The sequence below is a fragment of the Bos mutus genome, chromosome 4 (assembly GCF_027580195.1).
Source record: "Bos mutus isolate GX-2022 chromosome 4, NWIPB_WYAK_1.1, whole genome shotgun sequence".
In the NCBI taxonomy this organism is placed as follows: domain Eukaryota; kingdom Metazoa; phylum Chordata; class Mammalia; order Artiodactyla; family Bovidae; genus Bos; species Bos mutus.
In genome coordinates this window covers 22,911,852-22,926,374 of record NC_091620.1, presented here as the reverse complement: position 1 = coordinate 22,926,374, position 14,523 = coordinate 22,911,852, and the positions used below count along the sequence as shown (strand labels likewise).

Sequence of the window (14,523 nt, the reverse complement as noted above, 5' to 3'; positions counted from 1 at the left end):
GATGGTGACTGCAGCCATGAAATTAAAAGACACCTTGCTCCTTGGAAGAAAAGTTATGACCAAAGTTATGGCAAAGACATTACTTTGTCAACAAAGGTCCGTCTAGTCAAGGCTAGGGTTCTTTCAGTAGTCATGTATGGATGTGAGAGGTGGGCTATAAAGAAAGCTGAGCACCGAAAAACTGATGCTTTTGAACTGTGGTGTTGGACAAGACTCTTGAGAGTGCCTTGGACTGCAAAGAGATCCAACCAGTCCATCCAAAGGAAATCAGTCCTGAATATTCATTGGAAGGACTGATGCTGAAGCTGAAACTCCAATACTTTGGCCACCTAATGTGAAGAACTGACTCTTTGGAAAGGACCCTGATGCTGGGAAAGACTGAAGGTGGGCAGAGAAGGGGAGGACAGAGGATGAGATGGTTGGATGGCATCACTGACCCAATGGACATGAGTCTGAGTAAACTCTAGGAGTTGGTGATGGACAGGGAGGCCTGGTGTGATGCAGTCTATGGGGTCGCAAAGAGTCGGACACGACTGAGTGACTGAATTGAACTGAACTGATGTATATTTATACACGTAATATTTCTGAAATGAGGCCAACAAACGTAAGTCAACCGTTAAAGGAGGAATGGTCTTCATTATTTTGAATGTTTATAGACATACTTAACTGTCCTTGACACTTCTAATTTTTGTTCAATGGTATCTACTTAAAAATGATATTGTTTTAAAAATTTTTGTTGGAGTATAGTTGATTTACAGTGTTGTGTGTTTCTGCTGTATAGCAAAGTGAATCAGTTATATACTCTTTAGATTCTGTTCCCATATAGGTCATCACAGAGTACTGAGCAGAGTTCCTGTGCTATAGAGTAGGTCCTTATTAGTTAGTTATCTATTTATATATTATAGTGTGTATATGTTATTCTCCAATCTTCCAGTTTACCCTTTTCCTCCTCCCTTTCCCCCTTGGTAGCCATAAGTTTGTTTTCTACATTAGTAACTTTATTTCTGTTTTGTAAATAGATTTATTGGTATCATCTTTTTAGATTCCACATCAGTGATACCATATGATACCTGTCTTTCTGTGTGTGACCGACTTCACTCAGCATGACAGTCTCTAGGTTCATCCGTGTCACTGCAAATGGTATTATTTTGTTCTTTTATATAGCTGAGTAATATTCCATTGTGTATATGTACAAAATGATATTAAGTTCTAAGGAAAGGATAGAGGCATGATCACTGTACCAGATAAATAGTTCCATGTATAAAAATGCACACAAGTATTACAGAAACTATCAAACACTTCTCAGCCTTATCTTTTGCAATGGATGGTATCAACTTCAATTAAGTCTGATCCTAGTAGCCTACAAGGGCATGTGGAATAGAAGACAAAAGGGATGTAACAATGGCTCTAAACGCTCTAAAATTTTTACCTATTTAGTTGGGATTTAATATTTAGCCATAGCTCCAAGTTCCTATAATTTTATTCAATTTGGTTACAGTACTTGTAGCTTATCTTTTTTCTTTCGGAATATAGATGATTTACAATACTGTGTCAGTTTCAGGTATGCAGCAAAGTGATTCAGTTTATTTACACACACACACACATATCCCAATTCTTTTTCAGATTCTTTTTGCATATAGGTTATTACAGAATATTGAGTAGAGTTCCCTGTGCTATACAGTAGGTCCTTGTTGATTATCTATTTTATTTATATGTAGTAGTATGTATATAAAATAGATAATCTCCCAATTTTTCCAAAACTTTCACCAAAACTCCTAATTCCCCGCCCCCCAACCTTTCCCCTTTAGTAACCATAAATTTGTTTTTAAGGTTTGTGAGTCTGTTTCTATTTTGTAAATAAGTTTCTTTGTATCATTTTTTAAAGAGATTATCTTGTCATCAACATTAATGAGGTTGAGATTCCCAGTTTCTAAATAGAGGTGGAGTGAGTGAGCCTTTGAGTTGATTTTTAAGGAGCCATTCTCTATTGAGAGAAATTCTCTCAAAATATTGCTTCTCTCCAAAAATTTCCAGGAGAAGACCCAGTCATAATTATGATATTCAGCTTTCACCAAGCATAAAATTAGGGAATGGAAAAAATTAGAGGATCCCTGAAAAGGATGAAGCATAGCTCTATTACTCCAAACGGTAAGCTCTCTAAAACAAAATGTTGGGTGCAAACGTAGGTTATACAGTAGCACGTAGTATAGCTTGACTTTACCTACTTGCAGGAAATGAGAGAGAAAAATGGACATACCCACATGTGAGGAGAAATCATTAACGTTTTAATGGTATATAGGTCTAGATTGTGGGATTTCTAGCAGTTTTTACTTTTTAAAAAATTTTTGCATTGCTAGAGGTTTCTATGAGGCTGTACTACATTTATAATAAAAATAATAAAACTTTGCATTTTGAAAAGAGGACATACATACATAACACAAAATAGAAATATCAAGGAACATTGAGAACCTTTATTTGATTCAGAAACTTAGATTAAAAAAGAACCATCTGCTCTGGGTCCAGGTCTCCTGGCCACTCTCTTCTTGGTCCCTCTATTTCCTCTTGCTCCTCCCTTCTACCACCTGAGTTGAGACCAGTCTCTGGTGCCCAGGCAAGGGCCCTGCTGTGTTCTAGTGGCTCCAGCAAGAAAGGCCAAGCCCACCTCAAATCTTGGCCTCTGCTGATCTTGCTTCCCTGGGTTGTGCCTCTCACTAAGGTTACACATCAAAGCACCTGAATGCAAATATCATCTGGGAAGAATATCACAGTGAGTAATTATCTGCCATTTGGAATCTTACACCCAGTTAGCTAACCAGACAGGTAATAGATCAGATAGAAATTAAGACCCGGCTTAATGAATTCAATAGTCTACATTTATCAGAATTAAGACAGCCAGGGACCTCAGAGAGCAAGGATCTGGTGGGTCACAAGGGAAATGAAGAATCAAGCACTGAAACTGGTTCAGAAAGGACAGAAAGGTCCATATCAGAGAGAAAGCCATGTCACAAGGTACTGCGGTTGGAGGAAACTCCAGAGTGAAAACCACACACAGCTCCCATTAGATTTATTTAAGTGATGAGCAATTCTGAAGTTATCAGTAGGCTTGTAAGTTACCTGTTTCTTGTCTACATTCATTGATGCCAAACTTAGGTTACTTAGCACATACTTAATGAAGTCCTCACTTATATATTAAAATTCTTCTCTGTAACCTGCTACAGTTAAGTGGCTTGTCCTTTCTTAGAGGGTGCTTTAAAACTCAGAGCCAACCATGACCATGACCTCAGATCATCATAGCAAATTACTCTATGGGGTTGATCTCTATTAACTCTTCTCTCTGCCTCTCTCTCCCCTTGAGTCCTGAGGTCAGAGCGTTCAGAGGTCTATGAAGCCCCTTGGACAAGCACACACCCTCCCTTTGTGCTTATACATTTAAACTGCAGTTTCTCTAAATGAAACACTTTATTTTGGCCTCCTTTTTCCAAAGCCCCAGGCACTTCCATAAGTACAGAAAGGATGCCTTTGCTCCAAGGCAATGGAGCCAGAGATCCTGCCCTGGGGAGGATGCCTGCACTCACTCATCAAGTTACCTTGGAGTCCGTCTTTCTCAGAGATGCTCCTGCGTCCACCAGAAGCTGGCACACGGCCCGGTTCCGCTGGCAGGCTGCCTTGTGCAGTGCGGTCTCACCCCTAAATCAAAGATGAAATGGGTAAAGGGCTGGAGGCGGGAGTTGGGGTGGGGGAAAGGGGGCAGGGAGGGAAGCGAGGGTCGCATCGTACCCCTGCTGCTGACCTTCTGTGCCCCCTGGCCACTTTCCCACCTATGGTTGAGACCACAGTTGCAGGGCATGGACAGGGGCGGTGGCTGACCGGGGTCCTAAAAGTACCCTGAGTTGGTCATCGTCTCACCATAACATCTGACTCCAGCCTCTTTTTCAGTGTTGGCTGGTTAGGTAGGCTGAGTGATTTTGTTTTAAATGACTACTGTCTGATGTAAGTACTCTTCAGTGGCACTCTGAAATAGACTGATGTGCGTAGACGTGTCTGAACAGTGTGCAGCCACTCTGTGTAGACATTCCAGCTGTGTCCCGTAGACATTGGGACATAGCCGGAATGACGGGAGGTGAAGTGCACACAGGAGCAGCACGGAGCACCACATCGCAGGGCTCAGTAGACCACCTGGCCCTGGGAAGACCACCTCCTGGGACTTGACTTCAAAGGCCCAGGAGGCAGCCACTCTGCCCGACCCGCTGATTCCTTGTGAGTGGAAGGGGAGGGGCAGCCCCAGAGGATATCTGGGAGGGACAGTAAGAACTCTAGGAGAATTCAGCAGCCCAAGTCACCTCTAGTTAGCGGCAGGCCTGAGGTCAGCCCACTCGGGATGGGGAATAGCCATGGCAAAGCGACTATTTCTCCAACCCCCAGAGCCAACCAGAGTCAGCCAAGACAGCAGAGGGAGGAGAATATTCCCATCCTGAGTCTAAAATTGAAAAGACACTTAATGCCAAGCTCGGGTGAATGACAACCTTGCTGATGGGATGTGTGGTACACGAACAAGCTCCCGTAGCAATGGATGGTTCCTTCCTTGTCAGTGACTCATGACTAAATCCCTCCTACTTTTCTTCCTTCCGGTCTCCTTAGCCCTTCTCCACTCCACTGACTCAGTGGACATGAGTTTGAGCAAACTCGGGGAGATAGTGAAGGACAGGGAAGCCTGGTGTGCTACAGTCCATGGGGTCACAAAGAGTCGGACACAACTTACAGACTAAACAACCACAACTCCACCCCACCCATTCTTTATCCTTGTTATATTTCACTGCAGTTCTCTAGAGGCTCCTCCTGGCTTCCAGGGTTAGATGTTTTTAGCCTTTCTTTGTCCCTGCTTGGGGAAAAGTAACTGTTGTGCTATTCTGGGAATAAAAACGTTGACAATAAATGTTATCAGTTTGGGGGCCAACTGCAGAGTTGTTGAGTTTCTGAACCAGAATTCCTCTTCTGAGGCACAAAACATGGAAATGGTTGGAGCCACTATGTTCCTGGTTCTCCAGTGGTTGCATATAACTTGTCCCATTCTAGATTTAGCACGGAGAAATTGTCTCACTGCACAAAAAGGATGCCTTAGGGCATTAGGGCTTAATTTGCTTATAAACCTCAGTTGAGAAAGAGTAAATGGATGGGTAATTAAGAGCTAGGTACATTAGACTTCTCTGCCATTCAAGGTGCACCAGTGCAGAAGTACCTCCCTTGAAGGAAGTTCTAAATGATGACCAGCAATGGTTATGTATGCAATCATCATGACAGGTACCATCTATTTTTACTGTGTAAACTTTGATTTAGAAGATTAGCTCTACAGTCATAAAGGCAAGTGAAAGTAGGACATTTTTATATGATCTCAAGAAGACAATCTAGACTACATAATGCAAGGCAACACTCACGTTTCACTGTCTGCCATATCCAATAACTCGGACGGTCCTAAAGAAGAGGAAAAGCAAGATGCCCATCAGAAAAAAGTTCAAAAAAATCACCATTAATAAAAAAACCAAAACTGTAGTCACAGAATTAAAATACTTTGGGAGGCTGAATAAGAGCAGAGTATTTAGTTTCAGGGATAATAAGACCACCTCCCCCTCCAAAAGAGAAATGCTCCCTCCAACTCCCCCTCATCAATCTCTCAATCATCACCAGGCAATATGTAGAGAATGGGAGATAAAAAAGAACATAGCCCCTGCCTTCAAGAGACTTTCAAACAAGCTGAAGAAATAAAATTAATAGGGATAGAATAAATTAAGAATAATTAAGTGGCTACCTAAAGAGGAAAAGGAGAATCGAGTGGGCTTTAAAGTCTACTTTTAGCACAGGTTGTTCGGGAAGGTCTTATACAGCATACCATTAAAACTACGAGAGACTGTATTATTAAGTGCTCTTTATCTGACATAACACTTAGCAGCTTACACTAAGTCAAGACATTATCTACCCCAATTTCTTTATTTTAGAAATAGAGTAAAATTCTATTTTTCATAAAATTTCCCTCCCCAAATCTGGAAGAAATGTTAATATACAAACATCAAATGGTTCTAGATGCTTCATCAGGAATTGAACATTCTGAGCTTTCACATTCACAACTTCTTATTTGTTCACTAATTTACTCAATTCAACCTGCAAACGCTGCTTAGAATGCCCACCTCTCCCCCTGCTGCACTACTGCTTTCCTCCAAACCCTTCCTGCAACTTCCTACCTGCAGGTATCAGCTGGTCCACATTTTCTCCAGAAAGCTCTCTATTACTGCATTCTTAATATTGCATTAGATGCCCTGCCCATGTGTTCCCTCATTTTGTATGTTAACCCTATTTCCTACAATTAGGAGGGTAATATAATTAACCGTCAAAACTGAGAGTATCCCTAACAAGTAGGGATATACAATCACCTTACTTATCATGACACTTGTCAAGCCATATTAAAATTACCTGCTGTCTTGTCTCTCTCCACAACTAGATTCTGGAAAACCCCTTGAAGTTGTGGCAGATGCCTTGTCCAACACTGTGTCCTCCGTTGGTGACTGGCATAGAGCACGGTGCCAAGCAGAGGCTTAAATGTTTGTCTGAATTAATGAATAAGGAGCCTGGCAAGCTACAGTCCATGGGGTTCCAAAGAGTTGAACACAACTGAGCAAATGACACACAAACAGATGGAAAGGTATACAGTGTTCTTGGACTGGAAGATTTTGACTATGCTACCCAAAGCAATCAACAAATGCAATCTCTATCAAATTACCAGTGCCATTTTTCACAGAACTAGAACAATGAAGTTTAAAAATTTTATGGAAACACAAAAGACTCCAAATAGCCAAAGCAATCTTGACGAAGAATGGAGCTGAGGAGTCAGGCTCACTGACTTCAGACTATACAAAGCTACAGTAATCAAAGTTGTTTGGTACTCGCCCAAAAGCATATAGATTAATGGCACAGGATAGAAAGCCCTGAAATAAACTCAGGTACCTATGGTCAATTAATCTACAACAAGGGAGGCAAGAATATACAATGGAGAAAAGAGAGTCTCTTCAATAAGTGGTGCTGGGAACACTGACAGCTACATGTAAAAACTTGAAATTAGAACATTCTCTAACACCATACACAAAAATAAACTCAAAATGGATCAAAGACCTAAATGCAAGAACAGAAGCCATAAAACTCCTAGAGGGAAACATAGGCAGAACACTCTGACATAAATTGCAGCAATATCTTTTTGGATCTGTCTCCTAGGCTAATGGAAATAAAAACAAAAATAAACGAGACCTAAGTAAACTTAAAAGCTTTTGCACAGCAAAAGAGAGCATAAACAAAATGAAAAGACAACTTCCAGAATGAGGGAAAATATCTGCAACAATGCAACCAAAACATGCAAATAGCTCATATAGCTCAGTGTCAAAACAAAACAGAACAAAAAACCCATTAAAAAATGGGCAGAAGATATAAATATTTCTCCAAAGATGATATGCAAATAGCTAACAGACACATGAAAAAATGCTCAACATCACTAATTATTAGAGAAGTGTAAATAAAAACTACAATGAGGTATCACCTCACACCAGTCAGAATAGCCACCATCAAAAATATCTACAAACAATAAATGCTAGAGAGGGTGTGGAGAAAAGGAAACCTTCCTACAGTGTTGGTGGTGACGGAAATTGGTACAGCCACTATGGAGAACAGCATAGAGGTTTTTTAAAAACTCAAAATAGAACTACCATATGATCCTGCAATCTCATTCCGGGGCATAAATCAGAGAAAAACATAATTCGAAAAGATACATGCACCTCCATATTAACTGCAGCACTATATACAATAGGCAGACATGGGAACAACCTAAATGTCCATCAACAGATACATGGATAAAGAAGATGTGGTGCATATATATATGCTGGCTTCCCTGGTGGCTCAGATTGTAAAGTGTCTGCCTGCAAAGCGGGAGACTTGGGTTTGACCCCTGGGTCGGGAAGATCCCCTGGAGAAGGCAATGGCAACCCACTCCAGTACTCTTGCCTGGAAAATCCTATGGATGGAGAAGCCTGGTGGGCTACAGTCCATGGGGTCACAAAGAGTCAGACATGACTGAGCAACTTCACTTCACTTCACATATATATACACACACATACACACACACACACACACACACACACACACACAGTGGGACACTACTCAGCCATAAAAAGGAATGAAATAATGCTATTTGCAGCACATGGATGGACCTAGAGAGTATAAGAACTAAGCCAGAAGAGAAAAACAAATACATGATATTGCTTACATGTGGAATCTTAAAAAAAAAATGATACAAATAAATTTATTTATAAAACAGAAAAAGACTCTCAGACATAGAAAACAAACTTATGGTTACCGAAGGGGAAAGGAGGTGGGCAGGATAAATTAGGAATTTGGGAGTAACCTAAACACACTGCTACATATAAAATCGATAAACAAAGACCTATTGTCTAGCACAAGGAAGTTTACTCAGCATTTCATAGTTTTGAAAAAGAACATATAGATACATTTTCTTTTCAATATACGTGTGTGTGCGTGAGTGTGTGAGTGTGTGTGTGTGTGTGTGTGTATATATGTACACACACATTAAACTGAATCACTGTGCTATATACCTGAAACTAATTTAACACTGTTAATCAACTACACTTTTCAATAAAAACAAAAGTCACTGGTCAAGGGGAAGGGAGATGTTCACAATCCTCCTGGTCATCCAGGAGCTACATCACCAACTTCCTCTCCTTTCTTTCCATCTATGGTCCTTAGGACAGGTCAATCTTCTCTTGAAACGTCTGTCCTATTACTTGTTCCAATTTGTCCTATTTGACAAATACACTTCCTAATAGGTCTCCGTCAGGGACATGAGCGTGCAGGACTGTTACTAAGAACACATATAAAGATCTAACATTTAGATTTCTAGGCTTCAAATTCATCATATGTCCTCTGTCTCCCCAAGTATTTAAAACAGTGAAGTTCACAGTCTTTCACTTGGAACTACCCCACCTCAATTTGTTCTCAAGGCTCCATTTTATTTATTTTTTGTATAAGCTAAATCGGTAGCTGCATGATCACCCAAATATTTCTAAGACTCTCCCAGCTCTGAGAGCTTGCTCCCTCCAGCTATGTAGAGCAGCATTTTCTACCCACATACCTAAATCTTTGGAGGAACAAATGGCAATCCAGTCCTAAATCTTTGGAGGAACAAATGGCAATCCAGTCCAGTATTCTTGCCTGGAAAACCCTACGGACAGAGGAACCTGGTGGACTACAGTCCACAGGGTCACAAAGAGTTGGACGCGACTGAGCATGCACTCACCTAAATCTTACACATCCTTTAAAAGCCCAGTGTGTGACCAGGTCCTCTGAAAAGGCCACCTTTGACCCCATTTCTGAACTCCCGTAACACTGGGGTTGGCCCTTGTACTGTGCATTTGCTTTCTGAATGTATGCCTTATCTCTTTAATTATTCTACATCTTTTAAGTGTAAGAACACTTTTTCTTACCCTTCTAACACATTCCCTGTTTCACAGGTTCAATGAGGATTTTATTCATTCATGTTTGTTCCTCAGTCCTATGATTCTAAGGAAACTGGAATGATAACTCTCCACCCCCATCACCCCCTGCCCCACCGAAATCCCCCTAATGTGTCAAGCAGTCTAGTGCAGTGATTAAGAGCGACGGCTTTGGTGCTGAACATCCTTGGGCCCAAACTCCAGCTATCTCTGCCCCTCACGAGATCTCAGGCAAGTTCATTGTATTTCTCAGTCCCTTGATTACTGCACAAGTAAATTATAATTAATAATACTATTTATCGCATAGGTTTGTTATGAGGTTTTGTAAGTTAATACAAAAAAAGTGTTTAAAACAGTAGCTGGGACACTATATGCAATGTGTAAAGTTTAGGTATAATTAAGCGTTCTATTCTCTGACATAACACAGCAGCTTACATTAAGCTCGGGTGCTGGAACATCAATGAGGGAAGGAGATATAAAAGGGTGCCTTGGCTCCCACTTATATTTGAAGTAAGTGTTAACTCCAATTCAGTGTTCTGAGAACCAAGTACTCCAGGCCTATTCCGTCTTGGACGAAGCAGCCTCCACAAGGTCAGGAGCAAGAATGCTTACAGAGCCCAATGATCCTTTTAGAGAGCTCCTGTCACCTTCAGCAAAGTCATTCATTTTGCAAGGAATTCCATGAACATGAGCAGTGGCCTCACCAGTGTCTGTTCCCACCATTACTGATAATTGTGTAACCAAGCAGGACGCTATGGGGACTTCTCCTGGGGACAGACACCTCCCACATAGCTCCTCTTTGGAGCACCTAGAAAATAGTATCTGATGCACATTTCTGAGTTGTTTTACAGATGCTGAAACCACCAACAAATGGAGGAAGTTAACTGATGATCATGAGCCCCCAGACCTACTGGCCCCTAAGGATTGATAATGTTAACCTCTGTGACACTGCCATGACCTCACCATCAGATGAGCTGATCATATACTCTGCAATGCCTCTCCCTCACCTGGCCTTTAAAAATACTTTGTTGAAACCCTTTGAGTTCGAGGTCTGGGGACACAAGCCACCTGTTCTCCTTGTTTGGCCCTGCAGTAAACCTTTCTCTGCTCCAAACTCTGATGTTTCCGTTTGTTTTGGCCTCATTGTATGTTAGGCACACAGCCTCGCATTTGGTAACAATTGCACAAATATTTAGGCAGTAGGGGGTCTCATCTCATTTCCTCAGCTCTGTCACCTGGTACTCTCAGAAGTGCAACCACAGTGGGTCCACGGACTCTGGGGTCCATGCCTTCGTGCAGTGAGAGGATGATAAAGCAGTTTAATCTGTGCTAAAAAAAGTGGGACAAAGAAAAGAAGCTTGTTTCTCAAACTCCTGACAAGAATCACTATAAATGAAACCAACCCAGCAGGATTCCAGAGCTGATCATCTAATCTGGGAGTCAGGCATGCCTTGAGCTGTTTATTGTCTCCTCCTTCCTCTCCAATCCTCTGTCCTTGACAGAGATGCAGATACTAAAATAAGATGTAACTTTTTGCTCTTAATTAATACCCAAAGCAACTTCAATTAAAGGTTTTAGAAAGATGGACTCTGGAAAGATGGACTTAACTGACAGCAAGGAGATTTAGGAGAAGAAAGGACAAGAGGAGTGCATGCCAGGTGGAGTCTGAGACAGAACTGTGGTTTCCCTCCCTATGTGTGTCTCCAGTGACCTACTGGGAGCTATTTTTAATAGTGTATCAAGCCATCACTGCTATGTGGAATCTAAAACAGGACACAAATGTACCTATGCATGAAACAGACTGAATCAGGGACACAGAGAATAAACTGGCGGTTGCCAAGGAGGAGAAGGCTGGGAGAGGGCTGAATTGGGAGTTTGGGATTAGCAGATGCAAACTGATATATATATAATGGATAAACAACAAGGCCTTACTGTATAGCACAGGGGACTGCATTCAGTATCCTGTGAGAAGCCAAAATGGAAACGAATATGAAAATATATGTGTGTGTGTATATAAGTACATAAAAGTGAGTCACTTTGCCGTATAGCAGTAATTAACACAACACTGTGAATCAACTGTACTCCGATTCAAAGATAAAAAGGAATTTTTTACAAAAATGTACATGAGTAGAATTACATTTTGCAAACAATAAAAATTAAGTTTTCTTGGAACAAAAATAGTGCATCATGCTGTCTAATAGTGCCCTGTGTAGATTAGTAGCATAAGATAAGATTTGGAGGTGGGAGCATGTCCAGAGAAACAAAAACCATCAACAAAGACCACAAGTATATTCCCTTGAAAGAAAAAAATACATGTGAAAAAGCAGCAACTATGATTTTTGGAAAAGTTAATTCCAGCCTCAGCCATAAGGGAAAGAACAGGAGAAAGAGAAAAAATAAAGATGGAATTCCTTCAAGTAGATCAACGGGGGAACATTTGGGTTTGGGCTTAGTTTGTCATGTGTACATATGTTCTGATGGTGGACACTATGCATCTCCCCTAAGGAATTGGAAGGAATGCCGTTAAATTATCAGCAGAGAATTCCTGATTGTTCCCTGAATAGAAAAAGTCTTGGCTTTCTGTCTCCCCAGAGTTTACTAAAAGACCCACAGTTCAGCCCCCAGCTGACCTGCCCCAGGAAGCAACCACTGAATCTCTACTGAGGGGATATAGGTACAGATTTCTCCATGAACGTTTCAGAAGGTGATCGCCCTTCCATAGTCTATGCCAGTTATCAGTAGAATCCTGTATATGATATTCATTTCAAACTACCCTGAATTGTGGTTGTTTATCTATGCTTTATTTCTCTCACTGAGTTTTAGGAATACACAGGGCAGAGACCATATCTTGTATTTTGGGTGAGCTTTTGCAAGTCATCCAGCTTTGCTACACTTCAGTTTTACCACCCGTCAAGTAGAGATAAAAGAACTTACCTTGTGGGCTTGTTGTAAGAATCAAATCCATAAATACACATAAAGGACTCAGAACAATAAAGATGAGCAGTGATTATTACAATAATATTTCTGTTTAAAAGTGTATGGGACAGACTTTTTGAATGAATGAATGACATTTAAAAATCCACTTGGATCTTGGCCAATATCACACTTTTTTTCCTAAGAGAGAAAGACCCATAAAAGGAACATGGATTTAAAAAAATTTAAAAAGCTATGCTATCTGAGAAATGGTCTGAAAAATAAAGGGGAAAGAAAAATACATTGTGGGTAGAAACATATCATTTTTCGGATGCGGGTCAGGGAATTCAAAAAGAAGCAAAACTTCACAAATGTCCCAACATTGAAAAAGTCACAGCGTGGTAAGTAGTCAAACTTTCCAAACTTCAAATCGACTGCCCAGTCAGTGCTCATCCCAGAGGCTCTTCCAGGAACCCATGCAATTGTGTCATCACCATTTCGCTTGTATTACATATGATGTGTCTTTTGTCACATGCATCCTTTAATTTGCTTCCCACACCGAGCCATCCAAATCCCCTTTGCTGTCCCCCCACCTCCCCGTGGTCTCTCTCCCTCTGGACCTCATTTCCCATTAGTCTCCCTGACGCTGCCAGCAGACCATTCCAAATCCTCCTGAGCGCCGACAAAAGCTGCACAGATGTGGGGAGAGCCGGCACTGGGAACTCTCAACAGCACGGCCATCCTGTCCCAGCGGGACGGGGGTCGTTTCTCTTGGGGACCAGAGGCAGAGAGGGGGGTGGGTGAAAAAAAAAGAGAAAAGAAAGACTGAAGGCAGAAAAAGAGGGAAGACAAAGTAAGCCATTGAAATCAGAAAGGAAATGCATGAGTGAGATTTCTATCAGGAAACACAGTAGGGGGCAGGGGGGGTGGGCGCTGGGAGAATAAAAACAAAAGAGCAAAATGTGCCCGGTGGTTAAAGACTAAGACACCACAAAAGTCTCTGGGAGGGTACAACGAGGGAGGAGGGAGTGGGCAAAAATATGGTTGAAAGGAGTTGAAAAGCAGGAACCGCTGGGGGGTGGGGGCTCTCCGCTGGAATCCCTCCCGTCCTCCTCTCTCCACCCAGTCCTTGTGGTATTCTTAGGCTCTCTCTCCCACCTCCATTCTCTTTTCAACCCTCCCATTGCCCAAATTCCAGTTTTTCATAAAGGGAAGCAGCGTGTTGTGTATTTAAGAGAAGAAGTCCCAAAGAAGATGAGGGACGAGAAAAATTCAAGCCTCCTGTGGCTTTTGAGAAATAACCACAGGTCCCATGGCCCCCCAGCCCGTGTTCAAAAGAGCCCTGAGAAGAGAAATTTGTGGCTGAATGTGGTGCCTGGGAGAATGACTAAGCTCTCACGACTCCCATTCAAGAGGCATCCTGACTGCGGACCCCCACCTTCAATAAGACATGAAGAAGAGGGTGAAGCAGAGAGGAGAGAGGCGCTCCCTGGAGTAAGGATGCAGGAGGCAAACAAGTCCCATCAGTCATGCTCCTTGAAAAGGGCCCTCTGATTTCTTAGGACCCTTGTCTTTAAAGGCATCTTGACAGGCGGGTCTTTGAACAGTCTTTAGGATTTATATACTATAAACCCAAGGAAGGACTTGAATCTAGTTTTTAACAAAAAAATTTAAAAAGTACAATTTCAAGAGGTTTGCAGCAACCGAGATGGCAAGAAGGGGTGTCTCTTGATCTTTGCCACAGTATGAAATCTGCATGGATTTATTCTTTTATTTATGTGAATCCAAACTGATCAGATCCATCCACTGTAAATCTAACATTAACTTATCAATACGATGCCGTAGACATCTCTGAACCCCAGCCTCACAGAGGCATCTCAGCAAAGGCTATTTTCCATCAAATCAAGGGAATTTCAGAGTCAGCATCATTACCAATCAGGCAAGACTATTTGCTGAGCAGAGACCACACTAAGAAGATGATTACAGAGTAGAGAAAGTGTCATGTTTTCTGTGTATGTATCCCTGACTTCAAGAGCACCGCAAAGGGCTTGCTGCAATTTAAGAGAGA

General features: G+C 41.6%; 1 protein-coding gene across 4 annotated transcripts in view; it reads right to left on the bottom strand.

Moving 5' to 3' along the window:
* Window positions 1-14,523, bottom strand: part of DGKI (diacylglycerol kinase iota) — a 528,258-nt gene that overhangs the window by 11,608 nt on the left and 502,127 nt on the right. For all 4 annotated transcript variants that reach the window (XM_070369213.1, XM_070369214.1, XM_070369215.1 and 1 more), the window contains 2 exons: window positions 5,433-5,469; window positions 3,588-3,687 (listed from right to left, as the gene is read on the bottom strand). In XM_070369213.1, coding sequence (XP_070225314.1) covers window positions 3,588-3,687; window positions 5,433-5,469 — 137 coding nt within the window. The remainder of the gene's footprint in view (window positions 1-3,587; window positions 3,688-5,432; window positions 5,470-14,523) is intronic.